This window comes from Lissotriton helveticus, chromosome 4_2 (genome assembly GCF_964261635.1).
Source record: "Lissotriton helveticus chromosome 4_2, aLisHel1.1, whole genome shotgun sequence".
Classification (NCBI taxonomy): Eukaryota; Metazoa; Chordata; class Amphibia; order Caudata; family Salamandridae; genus Lissotriton; species Lissotriton helveticus.
In genome coordinates this window covers 126,626,321-126,642,536 of record NC_136064.1, presented here as the reverse complement: position 1 = coordinate 126,642,536, position 16,216 = coordinate 126,626,321, and the positions used below count along the sequence as shown (strand labels likewise).

General features: G+C 44.7%; 1 protein-coding gene across 1 annotated transcript in view; it reads right to left on the bottom strand.

The window, feature by feature from the left end:
* LOC144751972 (nicotinamide N-methyltransferase-like) overlaps nt 1–16,216 on the bottom strand; it is a 32,796-nt gene that overhangs the window by 12,767 nt on the left and 3,813 nt on the right. The window contains exon 2 of the mRNA XM_078639932.1: nt 7,220–7,427. Within this exon, the coding sequence (XP_078496058.1) occupies nt 7,220–7,427 (208 nt within the window). The remainder of the gene's footprint in view (nt 1–7,219; nt 7,428–16,216) is intronic.

Below are 16,216 nucleotides of genomic sequence, written 5' to 3'. Positions count from 1 at the left end.
CACAGTGAATGGATTGGCACATACTACTGAATGGGTCACTACAACAGTTCAAGGGCAATGAAAGAGTGTTTGGTGGAAGTGTAAGGATACAGACTGTGGAATTGAAGATATGAAAGACAAGTGTGCAGGTGGATAGAAGACTACATGCATAGTGTATCGGGGTTTGAAGCAGTCCATGTCCTAAGGCCTACTTCGCTGCATGACTACTTGGGTACTGTCTGAATGATTACAGTTCTGCAAGGAGGGTGCTCAACTGAATTTATAAGTGCTTTAATTTTAACACAGTGAATAGATTAGTACACACTGCTGAATGGGTAAGTACAACAGTGCAACAGCAGTTACAGAGTGTTTGCTGTAAGTGTAAGGATACAGACTGGGAAATTGAAGATGTGAAACACAAGAGTGCAGGTGGATAGAAGAATGCATGTATAGTGCATAGAGGTTTGAATCAGTCCATGTCCTAAGGCCTACCTCGCCGCATGAGTACTTGGGTACTTACTGACTCATTAGAGTGCTATAAGGAAATTGCCTGACTAAATTTATAAATTCTTGAGTTTTAGCACAGTGAATGGATTAGTACTTACTGATGAATGGGTCACTACAACTGTGCAACAGCAGTGACAGAGTGTTTGGTGGAAGTGTCAGGATACAGACTGGGGAATTGAAGGTGTGAAAGACAAGTGTGAAGATAGATAGAAGACTGCATGTATGGTGCATAGGTGTTTGAAGCAGTCCATGTCCTAAGGCCTACTATATATCTAATTACTGCATTTTAGTGTATAACCCTTACTCATTTTGCAAATACATAAGCAATTTGATGCACTATTCACAACAACATTACATCAAAAAAGTGACACAATACAACCACAAAGAGGCTCAAGGGGCTTGTAAATCTGCCCCAGAGTCTATGCAGCAGTGTGTGTATACTGACTGGGAAAAAAAGATTTGAAACACAAATATGATTCTAGACAAGAAACACTATTAATTACTGAAATGTGAATACTGAATTTTAGTGTACAACCATAACTCATTTTCCAAATACAAAAGCAATAACTGGTTTCTAATTCAATCAAAACTTATAAATTCACTAAAAACACAAAGGTTTCAGGGACGTTATAGTTAGTTGAACATTTGACTCATATTAAACCAGAGAAATTCCCCTGTTATAGTTGGTTGAGCTAACTATAACTTGCGCGCACGCAATGCACTGCTGATGATGTCACATATTACATCACTCATGACATGGTCAGTGACATCACTCATGACCCTGCTCCCGTTCCCGGCGAAGGAAGGTCATCGAGAAAATCATCAACATGCAACTGACCCGCCACCTCGAAGACAACAACATCCTGGACCCGTCCCAATCCGGTTTCAGATGAAACCACAGCACCGAGACAGCCCTCATCGCCGCCACACACGACATCAGGTGTCAATTAGACAACGGCAAAACATCCTCATCCTCCTGGACCTCTCGGCCCCCTTCGACACGGTCGGCAATCGCACTCTAAAAACACGCCTCCAAGAAGCCGGTATCCAAGAGAAGGCACTCGACTGGACCACATCCTTCCTCTCCAACAGATCCCAGAGCGTCCGCCACCCACCTTTCGGATCCGAAGCCACCGACATCTTCTGCGGCGTCCCCCAGGTCTCCTCCCTCAGCCCGAAGCTGTTCAACATCTACATGGCCCCCCTCGCACAAGTGGCCCACCACTGCAACCTCAACATCATCTCCTACACTGATGACACTCAGCTCATCCTCTCCCTCACCAAGGACCCACGCACTGCCAAAACCGACATCCACGATGGAATTAAGGCCATCGCCGACTGGATGAGAAGCAGCCATCTGAAACTGAACTCGGACAAGACTGAGGTCCTCATCCTCGGACCCAACCTCTCAGCCTGGGATGACTCCCGCTGGCCACCACTCTGGGGACAGCACTGACACCCACCGACCACGCACGCAATCTCGGATTCATCCTCAACCCCTCCCTCTCCATGTCCAAACAGGTCAACGCCATCTCCTCCTCCTGCTACAACACCCTCCGCATGCTCTGCAAGATCTACAAGTGGATTCCGACCGAAACAAGAAGGACGGTGACACAGGTCCTCGTCAGCAGCAGGCTGGACTACGGCAACGCACTCTACGCCGGAATCCCAGCCAAACACCTACGACAACTACAGCGCATCCAAAATGCCTCCGCCCGACTGATCATCAACATCCCCGGCCACAGCCACATCACCCCCACCTGAGAAACCTACACTGGATCCCCGTCAACAAGAGGATCACCTTCAAACTCCTCACCCACGCACACAAAGCACTCCACAACGCCAGACCAGCCTACCTGAACAGCAGACTCAGCTTCCACACCCCGACACGCCAGCTTTGCTCCTCCAGCCTCGCCTTCGCCGCCGCCCCCGCATCCAACGAAAAACCTCAGGCAGCAGATCCTTCTCCTACCTCGCCGCCAAGGCCTGAAACACCCTTCCCACCCACCTAAGGCAGACCAAAGACCTACTCACCTTCAGAAGACTCCTCAAGACCTGGCTCTTCGAACAGTAGCGAAGCCCCCTTCCCCCATCGACTTGAGACCCTCATGGGTAAAAAGCGCGCTTTACAAATAGATTGATTGATTGATTGATTGACATCACTCATGACATCTCAAATGACATCACTGATGTCATTACTCATGATTCAAAAGTATATCTAAATAACTTTAAACAGTATATGAGAGGACGCGAAAATCTAAATTATTTTAAACTTTTACATATTTCTAACTGTAATAAATATATTTTTGGCTGACAATTGGTATTGTTGTGGTTTATGATAGACTACCCTGAATATTTAGACATCTGACTATGGTTATTAGTCTTTGGAGTAGTGGGTTAGAAGAGACAAAACTATCTATGAGAACTTTCTCATAGATAATAAGGCAGTTTAGCAGTTGATAAGGATAAGGTGAGCTCTGCAGCACGTCTCTCACTTGTGTCCTTTTCTCATAAAATAATGAATGGTATTTTAGGAAGTATATTGAAGTTTACTTTGTTGGATGATGTTATTACTGATGTTATCAGTGCTGTCGCTGACCATGTCATGAATGATCTAATATGTGAGGTCATCAGTAGTGCATTGCAGGTGGCATAAGTTCTGTAAATTATGAATATCTATGGTTTTACGTCCCTGTAACCTTTGCTTTTCCTAGTGAATTTCTACCGTCTTTTAATGGTATCTCCTAACTATATCATCCCTGTAACCTAAGATTTTTCAGTGAATTTCTAACTTATTAAATACATCCTAATATAGCAGTACTTTATGTAGAAGTGTAGGGTCTGCTTCCTATGGTCACCCCCACTGTTTTGCTGTGATTCTCTGGTTTTTCGACTTTAGTCTGGCTGTGGGCCTGCTAATCAGACCCACAGCATAGCTGTTCTCTCTCTAAATTGATACCATGTACTTTAGGTACATACCTGGTTGGGACTTGGGTCACCTCTGTGAGCCCCTGTATAGTGTACCCTAGGTACCCAGGGCATAGGTGCATCCAAGTCCTACCTGGGGCTGCAGCATGTATTATGCCACCTCTGGCTGGCCATTCAAACTGACACCACAGGTCGTTTCACACAGCCTGGGTAAGGTGGTGCAATTACCCCTTACTTAGATATAGTATGCCTATATCTACCGTATATATAGACGCATATGCACCTATAAGACACTCCTATGGTAGGCCTCGACAATCCCGGAGGCAGAGTGCTTGGTTTTATGTGAGAGGATGCCCTAGCATGAGCTGAGCCCCTCTGCAGCTTTCGGAAACATCTCCCTATAGCTGTTCTACGATATAGCCAATCTATATACTCTTAAGTGCATTATAATCCTCACGGTTAATGCTAACTTTGGTTTGGCTTCATCAAAACATGTCGTGTAAGGTATCATTGGAATACTACCCCCCACCAGTCCTGGTTGTGGGGGTAGTATTCCACCCTTTTAGAGAGAGTAGACATGTAGTTACTGCTTTACCCGGTTAAAGTTAAACGGAGACTCACCAAATGGATGCTGCTGCCACAGACACAAGTCTGACCTCCTGTTGCTGGGGGAAGCTCCAGCAAGGGCGGCCTGGACAATAGGTTTCCTGTTCAGGGAGGTGCCAGCACCTCCCCAGACAGGGGTTTTGGCTATTGGGGCAGGGAGGGCTGCATTCAGTGAACGCATCTAGACACTACCTGGGGCACACAAGTTGCTCCATGCATAGCCCTGTTCAAACCATTTGCTGGTGCATTCCGGCCCTGCTCCGGCGCAAAACTGGACAAAGGGAAAGGGGTGTAATCACCCCCTTCTAAGGTCCACCCATAGGAGGGACCTAGCAGGTAATCCAGCCTCTTAGCTTAGTATAAGTATAGGAGCTATGTCCCCAGGACTTCAGATTATCCTGGAACCAAAGTTTGAAACAGAACTCTTGGACCTTCAACATTCTATTCTGACTAGAAGACGGAAGACATCTCCCTTGTGGTCAAGGAGTGACCACCCTGTGCAAACAGGCACCACCAGTGATTTGCGAGTCTGCTTTGTCGATGCTCCCGCCGGAACCCGAAGACTCAGTGACACAGGAACTGGACTTCCAGACTTTGCTAACTTTGACCCACATCCACAGCAAATCTGAGACCTGTGGCAGACACGAGAGATGTGGGACCGGACACCCTGGACATCCTGCATTTTGCTAACTGCTCGACTCCTGAGGTACCCTCGCAGTTGTGCATTGGGGTACGAGAAGCAGCCCGAGCACCATTTGCACCAAAGCTCAGCCCTCCGCACTCCACGAGTGCTGCGTGGGGCCTGCTCCTGCATTTAAGCTTGATACGTCTTCCTGGTTCTTTGCCCTTTGGTTATTGAGCTCCCTGAAGACCTTTCTTTGAAACAAATATGCGTTCCTAGTTGCTCCAGGCTTGCTTCAGCTTCCCTTAAAGGAGAAGCGCCACAAACATTGCTGGTCTGCAATAGGGCCAACTTCGACATCCTGCATGGGGTGCGTTTGCCAAGGCTTGTTGGGTCCAATCCGGATACCAACACCGCAGTCAACTAGATCCATTGGGGGACAGCTCGAATCCAGCGCCTGGTCATCATCGATGCCTCTTGGACCTCGTGGCTAAAGAGACAAACTCACCTTCTTCACCTGAGATAATCGCGCCATCGCCTGGTTCCTTCCTTGTACTTTCCTGGTCACTGGCTAGTGAACCAGACTCTGTACCCTCTGCTTTCAGGTTCTTCAGATCTTCGATCCACCCTTGGATCCACCCGGACACTCTTCCTCTGGTCACCTGCAGCACTTCTTTGCAGATCTCCATAGAAAAAGATGACGGAACCCGAAAACAAAAGGCACCTATGCACCCGGCTTCCCTGGGTGAGGTAACACGAGTACTCCAGTGCTCGGTGGGTCTTGACACTTGAAGTGTCCCAGTCTAAAGGGGTTTTATCGTAGTCCATCCGGAAGTGCGGTTAAACAGTAACTTTGTAACTTCTTTGTTTCCCATTATAAGTCAACTGTAACTCGCGACTGTGTTTAAACACTGCACGTGTCTCCCGTGGGCCTCCTACTTCCTAACCTTTGGTTGTTTAGTGTAGCCCCAGGGATTCCCCAGGCCCTTGGCCTACTCTCTAGTTCAGACGTGGTTCTTATACCACTTTCTTAGTATATGGTTCATGGGGCCCCTAGGGCATTACTGTATATTGTGCAACTTATTGTATGCTAATTGAGTAACTTGTGATGTACTTTTATCTCTGACCTCATAAAGAGTGCAGAGGGGTTGTGTGAAGAATAAATACATATATATTTGATCTATACCTTGTGTTGTGTCCTTTCATTCGGTACTCAAGGGATTATAATTGGTAAAGCAACTGGCTTTACCTGCTTTCTGAAGTCTTAGCCTGTTGACTGCTGGTCCATGCTACTACTAGGATAGCTTTCTATAAGGTAAACTTTACAACCACCATCACTAATTAGACTGGTGTGAGGTGCCCACTAGAACTCGTGGACATCATATACCAGGCTAACTTCTCACACTTTAATCAACTGATTCAAATCTCCAAATGATTTAGGTGAATAAAAGTAGATAAACATTAAATAGCATAACTGTAATTGTTAAAAACAAAAATGGATTTGTGTTTCTCTAATGTTTTCTAGGAGTTGCAGTACTATTGAAGTAGAACTAAACATACTACCAAAGCATTTTATGAATAGGCCTCTGAATATTTATTTAGATTAGGTATCATAAACATTGCTCTTGGTTGCTCTAGCTGCTATTGTACAATAAAATAGGTGAGATATTTTTTCTAAGCTTTTTCATTTTTTCATGTTTTCTTACTATTTTTGAATATTAAAATGGTGACATTTCATTTGGTATACACCCTACATAGCTTAGGGCATGGTGTATAAACAACTAATGATTGGGAGTTTTGCACCATCTGCAAAACAATCTATCTATTTATATAGTGGCATGGTGGGATTTCTAGTGACATTGAGTGTCAGAAAAGCTGCATTATGGCTTATTAAATAGGTAGGACACTTTTTGTCACTCCCAGTTACTGCCTTTAAACACAAGGATGCATGAATACATGGAACAGCATACCACAATCCCTGTATTTGAATTCCAAAATGATTTTTTTTTTCAAAGGAACCTGCACTACTGTTAAACAAAATCTCATTGGAGAACTTTATTTACAGAAGCAGCCAACCCAACACAATTCCTGGAGAGGAAACTGTCCAATGGAACAGCAATCCTCATTTGAATGTTGTATCAACTCTTTTGAGAATTAAGTCACTTTTTAAAAATGATTAGCACAATTGCAGTGACAAACCATGACCCACCTCAATGCTAGTCATAAAAACAATGGAGATGCCCAATGCATGACTTCTCCTACTTGTGATACAAAACGAATGACCAAATCACAAAGTACGTTGAGTACATGGCAAACCAAAATTTCTGTTCAAGAAATGATGAGTGATAGATTTGTCATGCTTGCTCATTAACAGGTTCAACATTGGAAAGCAGTTTGATGAAAGCCCTACAAATCTCTAGTTTCAAAAATGGAAAAGTGGCATGAACCTGCTGCTCACCTCTGGAAACTTTGAAATTAATTTTAGTAAAGTAAAACTGCTTCCCTTGGCGTTAGGATTAATGGCAAGATAAGCAAAGGAAAGCATTTGTAATACATCATCAGGTGTAGAATACATACCTATTGCCCTGAAGCTCACAAAGCGCCTTTGCTACATGACTCCAGTCCACAGCTCCAGGCTCATTTCTCCACCACTTCTCAATCTCAGCAACACACTGATCAGTGGAGCCACCAAGAACGATGTCGGAAAAATTGTCACAGGCTGGAAAGGTCCAATGGAAGTAAGGAGCATATGACAGGTTGATCAGGAGCTCCCCTTTCAAGCAACCTGATAAAATAAATGCACATAAATGGATTATTGATTAAGATATTTGAAGACATTAAATCATATCCCCTGGTAACTTGGCACAGATCAGTCAGGTTTAACTTTAGAAGCAGCATGTAAAGTATTTGTGCACCACCTAAAACAGTAAAACAGTGAAAACGCCTCAGAAAAATATACCACACCTGGTTAGACAAATTGAGCTTAATTTCAGGAACAAAACTAGACCACAACTACAACAATCCAAATAGTGAAACTTGAGTTTCAATTTTTAAAGAATAAACTGAAAAGTTGTGCTTAAAAGCATAAACCTCCAACAGGGGATATCAGGTCATTCTTCACCAGAACAAATGCAAAACATAAAGCCAGCCACAATGGAACCCGGGTAGGATACAGCGTCCATGCTTGACCGGCTGCAAAGTCCCTTAATTGCATTGTCGATGGGGCTGAGGTGCGAGAAGCAAAAGGGTGATTTGTTGTTGTTAATCCACAAGATGATGGTGATACACCAGCTCCAAGACACGCACCGTCGAAGATACATCAGAATTGTAGTCACTGCACCAAAGAGTCGGCGATGCATCGCAGTCAATCCTCACATAGGCAGTGATGCATCCAAGGTTGATGTGGTATATTGGTTCCCAGCCACTGGGTCAATGGCAATGCAGCACCTCAGGCCCATTTCCAGGGGTCCAAGACTGGGCTGGCACCACTTGGCAGGGCAGACCCACAGATGGCAGAGTACAGGTGCAGCTACAGGGTGGTTGGAAGTCTTTGATGTCCCCGAGACTTCAAACAGGATGTGACCCAGCAATCCCTTGGAGTCTCTTTGGATCTGTTTTCAAGTGATGTGGGTCCACTCCTTCTCACCCAGGCAAGGAAGGCAGCAGACAATGCAATGTAAAGTAATTCTGTACTGGTAAAGCGCAACTGTCACTCCGCAAGGAATATCCTGGGGCTGTCTAGATTGGAGGTGAGAGTAGGCCATGAAGAAACTAAATGAGAGACATAGTTCATCTGGGGCAATGAATATCCAAGTCTTCAGGGCTTTCCTAAAAAGAATTTCCGAGTTAGGAAGCCTTAAGTGAGGTGGTAATGTATTCCAAGCTCTACTCCCAAGGAAGGCTACTGTTTTTCCTCCTTTCAATTTGTATCTGAAGGTGGGGGGTTTAAGCAAGTTTGCTGATGATGACCTAAGTGGCCTGGAGGTGGTGTAAGGGACAAACCGTGCTGCAAGATATTTAGGCCCCACGTTAAGCCTAGCTCTTTAGGATATCAGGAGAATTTTAAAAATAATTCTCTTGTGTACCCGAGCCAGTGCAAACTTTTTAATGCTGCCGCTGTTGAAGATCTACGTTAGAGTTTAAGCACAAGCTGTGCCACTGCATGTACCTTTTCGAGAATAGCTTCATTAGCTACTGCGAGAAGGCAATTACAATGTTCTAAACACGAGAGAATCAGGGCAACTGCCTCTGATTTTCTTGCAGCTATTGGGAGAAAATAGATTTTTTTTTACGATTTCATCAGAGTAAAGCAAGTCCGTGCCACCGCTGTGGCGTGTGGTAGAAAAGAGTGTTGCATCAAATTTTACTCCCAGGAGGGGTGGTTCACTCTGGCCACCATTTACAAGGCTGGAATGAGACATCTTTACCTATTGGGAGGATTTCCGTTTTGTAGTGTTGCATTTGAGGTGATTATTACTCCTCCACTGGAGGACTGCAGATAGGAAACTTTTAAAATTAGATTCAGCGTCTGAGGTAGTATTGTCTACTGAGAGGATACTTTGTGTATTGTCTGCATATGATGTAACTTCTATCCCAAATGATCCAATCAGAGCAATGGGGGGGCGCATATAGATGTTAAATAAAAACGTGCTCAATGAAGAGCCTTCAGGGACACCTATTGTTATATTGCGCTCTGCTGAAAGGAAAGTACCCAACATAGCCATTTGTCTGCGGTTAGTGAGAAGTGACAGTCCTTGAGCAGCACATTGGTCCTTCTTCCTGGCAGACAATTCCAAGGTCAAGGAGTATACTGAGCTGTTGGGGTCAGAAGTCCAGTTCTTATATACAGTGGTACCTTTGAATTGGGGGAGACTTCAAAGAGGGGTATGAAGTGCACAGTGGTCCCCCATTCTTGCCTTGGCACCAGACTCACTACAGTGGGTTAAGGAGTCCTTTGTTTGGAGACAGGACACAGCCTACTCAACCATAAGTGGGAGGCTGTGGACAGCTCTTCCGTCCAATACTGCCCAGGATGGCCCTTCAAGAAGTGGATGGCCCATCAAGTCACATCTAACCTCCCGTTGTGGGTAACTGTCCCGAAGGAATTTTTAAAATTGAAATGATGAGTTTGACTTTACATTTAGAGTGGATGTATCATTGCAATTCCATAAGTACTAAATATGACAGTTCTATAAATGTAAATGTAAATGTGCTGGACTTGTAAAGCGCACAGCTGCCCGTGAGCGTCCCGGCGCTTGCTTAGGGAACCCGTCCTGGTATTCCCCTGTGAGAAACCCCGGCAGGGTGTCCACAAGGTGAAAGCCAGGCATCCCGCCGCGAGGGGCCGTAGTGGAGATTAAGCAAGCTATTGCCCAGAGTCGCAGAGTGTGACCCCGTGATTTGAGCAGGCACCAGAGTGAGAATTGTCGAGTCCGTGGAATTTTTGAGCCCGAGACCCGCCGAGGTGGGGAATCGAACCCTGGTCCACGGTCGATCTCATCTTCCGGGTCTGCCGCCTCTAACCACTGAGCCACGCTTCTCCACTCCACTCTATCTCCTTTCAATTGGAAACTTCACATGTAAGATGTAACAAGGAATCCCAAATGTTAACACATGTGAGGGGTAGGCTTCACCGCAGTGAAAAACAAATGTGGGTGTTTTTCACTAATAGGACATTTATAACTTATGAGCTATCTAATGTCTACCGTAGGGGTAAGTTATAAGTAATACAAGGGGAGTTTAAGATTTGGAAAGGGGTATTAAACGCAAAATCCACATGACAGGTAAACAGCCCACACAGGCTCTGAAGTTGCAGGCCTGAGATATGTTTTAAAGGGTCAATTAAGTGGGTGATACAAACAGTGTTGCGGGCTCATGCATAGCATTGAATTTGCAGGCACTGGGCACATGCAGTGCACTTTCCTACGGACATATAAGTAAAATAAATGTACCAAATGTGGATAAGTCAACCAAATAGTGTATAGAGAGAAGGCATATGCATTTTAGCACTGGTTAGCAGTGGTAAAGTGCCTGTGTTACTATAACCTATAAAACAAGATCAGCAAAATTGGAGACAAGCAGACAGAAGGGTTTGAGAATTATCACCCCAAGACTAACGGGTCTAGCATGTGTCCCCTTAGCTGAAAGCGTTGGGAGTTCTCATCACTAAGCAGAAGAACCTATAGAGACCATTCAGCACTGATGTAGTCTGTCTCAGGAATAAATTCCACCAGAAAGGTTTAGGAGAAGGACCACCTCAACAATTGTAAATGCTCACCCCTCATTTGAGGACCTATTGTCTATGTGAATCAGTAAGTGATTAATAAAATCTTGAGTGTGTAGACCATGCCAACAACTTCTCTTTCAGTAGCACTCCATCTCTATTCCCTGGGAAGTAACATCCTAGAGATGAAAGCAACGAGTTGATTCAGACCCTCATCATTAAGTTGTGAAAGTTCTGTCCCTTGACATGCTCTGAGGCATCAGATTCAAAAATGAATTCCTTGGAAAAGTCACAGACCTTGAGCATTGTGGTTGTGCACATGGCCTGCTTTAGTGAGTCAAGTGCTTGCTGGCATGTTTCTTTCCAGATCACCATCTTCAGCTGCTCCTTCGAATTCAGCTCAGTCAAGGATTCAAGCATTTTGACAGATCCATTTAGGAAACTCCTGCAATATCCTGTGAGAACTATGAAGGTTCTTGTCTCTGTTTGCGTATTTTGTTGGCTCCCGTGTATTGACTGTTTCTATTTTGGACTGGAGGGGCTGCCCCTTACCCCCGCCTACCAGGTGTCCCTAGTGCATCACACACCCTTGCACTATCTGGCACTTCCTGACCTTGATAATTGCATGTGCATTTCAGAGGGCCTGCAGCATTTCTTGCAGGTTACAGAGGTGGTCCTTCCAGCTGTTACTGAAGACAGCTGTGCCATACCTCTGTTCAATTCAAAACCTGGTTCACCAGCCTCTGAAAGGTGGCATGGGCATTTTCAAGCCTAAAGGGGGCATCATTTGAAGTTGGTAGTGGCCTTTTGGGGTGGGGAAGTCTGACCTCTCCTTTGCTCCTTCAGTTTTGGGCAATTTGCCACTTCCATGAGGAAAGGTCAAAAGTACTCAGAAACTGGGCCGCTCTAAACCTGTTAGTGAGCTCATCAGCCGTGGGAGTGGGATGAGCTTCAGTCTTGGTGACTGAATTGAGCACCCTGTCCTCTAACTAAAATCTCAGTTCTGGGGTAGTGCTTGTTGGGGCAGCTTTTGGCAGCGTTATAGGGCTGGACCAGGGGCTACTAGGGATTGAATCACCCTTAACTCTAACCCCTGGATTACTTCATCCTTGATGCTGGCCCCCACTTCCTGTGGCCACATCATGGGTACACAGATGGATAATCCCATGAATGAGTAAAAACAGAGAGGAGAATTGTCCTAGCAAATTAAGACAGGGTAGGTGAAAGGTATACAACTTCCAATGACGTATCCTTCTCTTTGGAGGCTAGGAGTTTTACTTCCTCTTCCTCCCCATCTTCTGTCACAACATCATGGTGACCTGACACCTCTCAAAGTGTGGCATGAGATGATTAATGTGGAGAACCCTTAGAGTAAGTTTGAGGGGTCTTGAGGTCAACCAAGTTGGTGGTCTCCCTGTTCCTCTTAACAATCTAATACAGCCCAGTCCATAGGTGTTGGAGTGCCCTGGGCTCCACAAGCACAATCACCTGCATTTTCTGCCCAGGCTGAAAATCCACAATGGTAGCTGTCTGGTCATAACACTGCTTCATCTCCTCCTGGCTAGCCTGCAGGTATTCAGAATCATGCTTGCAAAACGTGGCCGTGCCACAGGGCTAGAATGTAGCTAAACACATCATGGGGAGGATTCTAGGTAGCTTGCTAGACTGAGAGGTTTTATGCTTCTTGGTCTTAGGCAGTACCTTGAACATGCCTTTGAGGGTTTTGTTGAATTTTTCAACAAGCCTATTGGTTTTTGGATGGTGGGGTATGGAAAACGTATGGGTAACTCCGCACTCCTCCCACATTGGTTTTATTGTATCTTGTCCTCTATGGCTAGTGTAAAGCAACCTCATCAGCTAAGAACCATTTGTCAATGTCATCTCCCACTACATAGTTGGGCACCAAATCCTCTAGTATGTGGACCCTTCCCTCTCTATGAGACACTGAAGATATGCTTTCATCAAAATTTGTCGTACCTTGGCACTCTAAAAATGTAATGTCTTAGAAGCCAATGCTTCTAAAGGAGTTTATTCTCCGTCTTGGCCTGTTTAGAGAGTCAAGACCGCCTATGGCTCATATACACAGCACTAATATTTAATCAGTCCTTGAGAGAACATAAGAAAAGGTGCAATGGCTTTGAATTTTTAATAACTTATTTAAGAGATATGTTTATACAGTCTTTCATGGTATTGACACACAAAATATTGTAGTCAAAAGGTCCTTCTGTACTGTAATCCCAGAAGAAAAAGGAGGATGCGGGCAGCCGACAAGTGTTTCATTACTGAAAAGTAACTTCATCAACCCTTCTAAGATCTGTAACTGGAAAGTATCAAGACCAGTCCTGGAATTCGCATTTAGTAAATAGGATGTTGTACCTTAAATTTGGTGACTGAATTGATTCGCCGTCTTATTGTGGTAAATAAATAAATAATTACCGGTACTATTTTTCTATGCATTGACTGAAAAGGATAGCTCAATACATAAGAGGCATGATCCGTGGAATCTGAGTCAAACAGGCTTTAATTAGATGGCTCGAGCCAATGGACCATCGGGTTCCATCACCTGCAAAGGTTCAGGAAGGGACAGACACAAGGAAAAGGGGACTGGCATGGAATGGCAGCTGCAACGTCTCATTAACATTATACAGTATATATAGTAAAACAGTATAATTGCATTGCATACAGTAGGCGTAACAAGTGACAAACGGAAGATAAGAACATATGGGCGTGAAAAGAAGGCGTGCACAGGGACATGTGATGTAAACGTCACAGAAGTGTCATGAATGGGTGGATACATGGAGGGGGCTACCTGGGCAGCTGGAACCTTTAACCTACTGGTGCGCGCAAACGGGCCATGACGTGTAACTGGGGAGAGCTGGGGGCTCTGACTTCTGCACTAGAAGAGGAGACTAAAGTCTGGGATGTCAGGATGACATGTACCTATAGCATATCTGGTATCTCGTGTTTGGAGTACATGTTGCTTGAATCTAAAAGTCATCAGGGCAAAGGCTACTTGACACTAAGGCTGGTGCATGCAGATATTCTACATGTATTGCGTGTGCTATGAATCTTTTATGAATATTAATTCAGTAATTCTCTTGCATGGAGACAGAATGACTAGACTATAGCTGAAGGTGTTTATGCGGTTCGTTAGCTTAGGAATGTGAAGCCAGGGAGCTGAACTGATAACTAGAGGCATAACATATTCTTGGCAGACAGGCAGGCAGGCCAGGCCGGGCACCGCGCTGCTTGGCAGAAAGTAAGTGAAGGGTCAGGGATGCAGGTGGGGGCTGCTTCTCTTGGAGCAGTGCTTCAGGAGGCTTGAGGCTTGAATCTGGTGTCCGGGCCCTTATGAGGCCTAGAAACGGGGACAACTCAATGAATTTAACGTGCACAATGTAAAACGTTGGCAACATAGGCCTAATACTCGTTGCTTTCACGAGGACTGGATAACTGGCATACTAACGTTGGACACAACTATAATTGCGTCTTTATTCGGTCAAGGGGGAACATATGCATATCGATCATGCACATATAACATACGATGGGGAACACGTAGGGACACATGACAGGGCAAAATATAATTTTCCTCATTATAGGTAAATTTGCTGTGCTCCCAAATATCATAAAAGTGTAACTCTTTTGCGGAGTTTTTTCACTAGAGTGTTATTGGTTTACTCATGTCCAATACACATCAAGTCAAGCGATCATTTACCCTGAAAGGGCGGTGACATAAGCAGACTAATATTTCTAACTAAATTAATTCAGCGAGCGCAACGGTGGAGTACTTCTTTGGCTTTCAAGTCTGTGATTGAAGTTGCAACAATGGGAGCTATAATAGGACCTTTACACGCCATCTTGCGGCACGGTGATTTGGCGTCTTCCGGAAGTATTGTTGAGACCATATGCTTTCATCACTACTGCTGGACTCTTCCTGATTGGCTTTGATATCCAGCTTCTTAAGTTTAAGCTCATTTGCCAACTATTTCTCCTCCATCCTTAGCTTGACTAACTCCAATTTAAATGTCCACTTCTCGTTCCTGTCCTCCACCACCTGTGGAGACAGGCCTCCGGCAGACACACTGCTCTCTGCTCCATCCTGAGTAGTAGGAGCATCCATGTCATCTTCTGGGAAAGACTGGGTCTCTCCTTGGTGCCCAGGACCATAGTCTGGGTCCTCCCCCTACTCATACCCTGATAGTGCACCCTCCTGCTCATTTTGTTTTTAGTTTTATATAGCACAAACTTTACCGAAAGGTATTGGCTATCTTTATGCTTTACATGAGCACCAATTGCATTACATAAGGACACATTCTGAGTCCTCTGAGGTCGTCTACCATCTGTGCACATTCTCAAATGCCCTCAACGCCACCTGGAGATCCAGCTTGGTAGCCTTTTTGTCTGCTTTCAGTCCCTTATGCTTGCAGACTTTCAACAGCTCAGTCCAGCTGAGGGCATCACAGATTCAGGCATTTATATCCATGGTACTGTTTTAAGGCACTTTAATGTAGGAACGTTAAAATAGTAAATTAAAAACTAAGGAAGAATAAAACAAAGTGTAATGGTCTTTAGACAAGGAATGGCAGGGTACAACAAGTCACTGTATGGTATTGCACAAATACAAGTCCTATTCTTACTGCTGATCAACAGTGTTAGAAGTTGGGTTTCTGGTTGTCCGAGGTATGTACCCTTTCCAAGCAGGGACCCCAATCCATGTTAGGGTAAGTCACAAACACACCCTAAATTAACCTCTTCTTGTCCCCCCAGTAGCCTTGCACAGAGCAGTCAGCCTTAAATTAAGAGGCAATGTGTAAAGTATGTGTGTAGTACTTCAAATTATAAAATAGATCTCAATTTGATGAACAACTCAAGAGCAAATAGAGCGTAACTTGATGAAGAAATTAAGACCATGACAAAAGTACAATAAGTAGACCTTAAGTTATTATTTTTTAAAGAATAAACAGAAATGAGTGCTTAAGGAAATAAACTACCAACCGAGGCGATCTGGTTGCACTTGACTACCACACATCCTAACGTTCATGGCAACTCCAATGGAGTGTGGGTCGGACACAGGGGCGAAGCTTGGCCTGCTACAAAGTACCTTAGTTGCATCATCAAATCCAGCCGAGATGCAAGAAACAAAGGGGTGATGAGACTTTCCCACACACAGGATAAAGGTGATATGTCACTCCAAGCCATGCAAAGTTGAAGATGCATCAGAAATAGAGTAACTGTTCCCTGCAGTTGGCAAAGCGTCATGGTCGATCTTTGCAATGTCAGCAATGCCTCTGCAGTTGGAGAGATACGCTGGTTCCGAGCTGTTGCATCAACATCAATACATGGATTCTGCT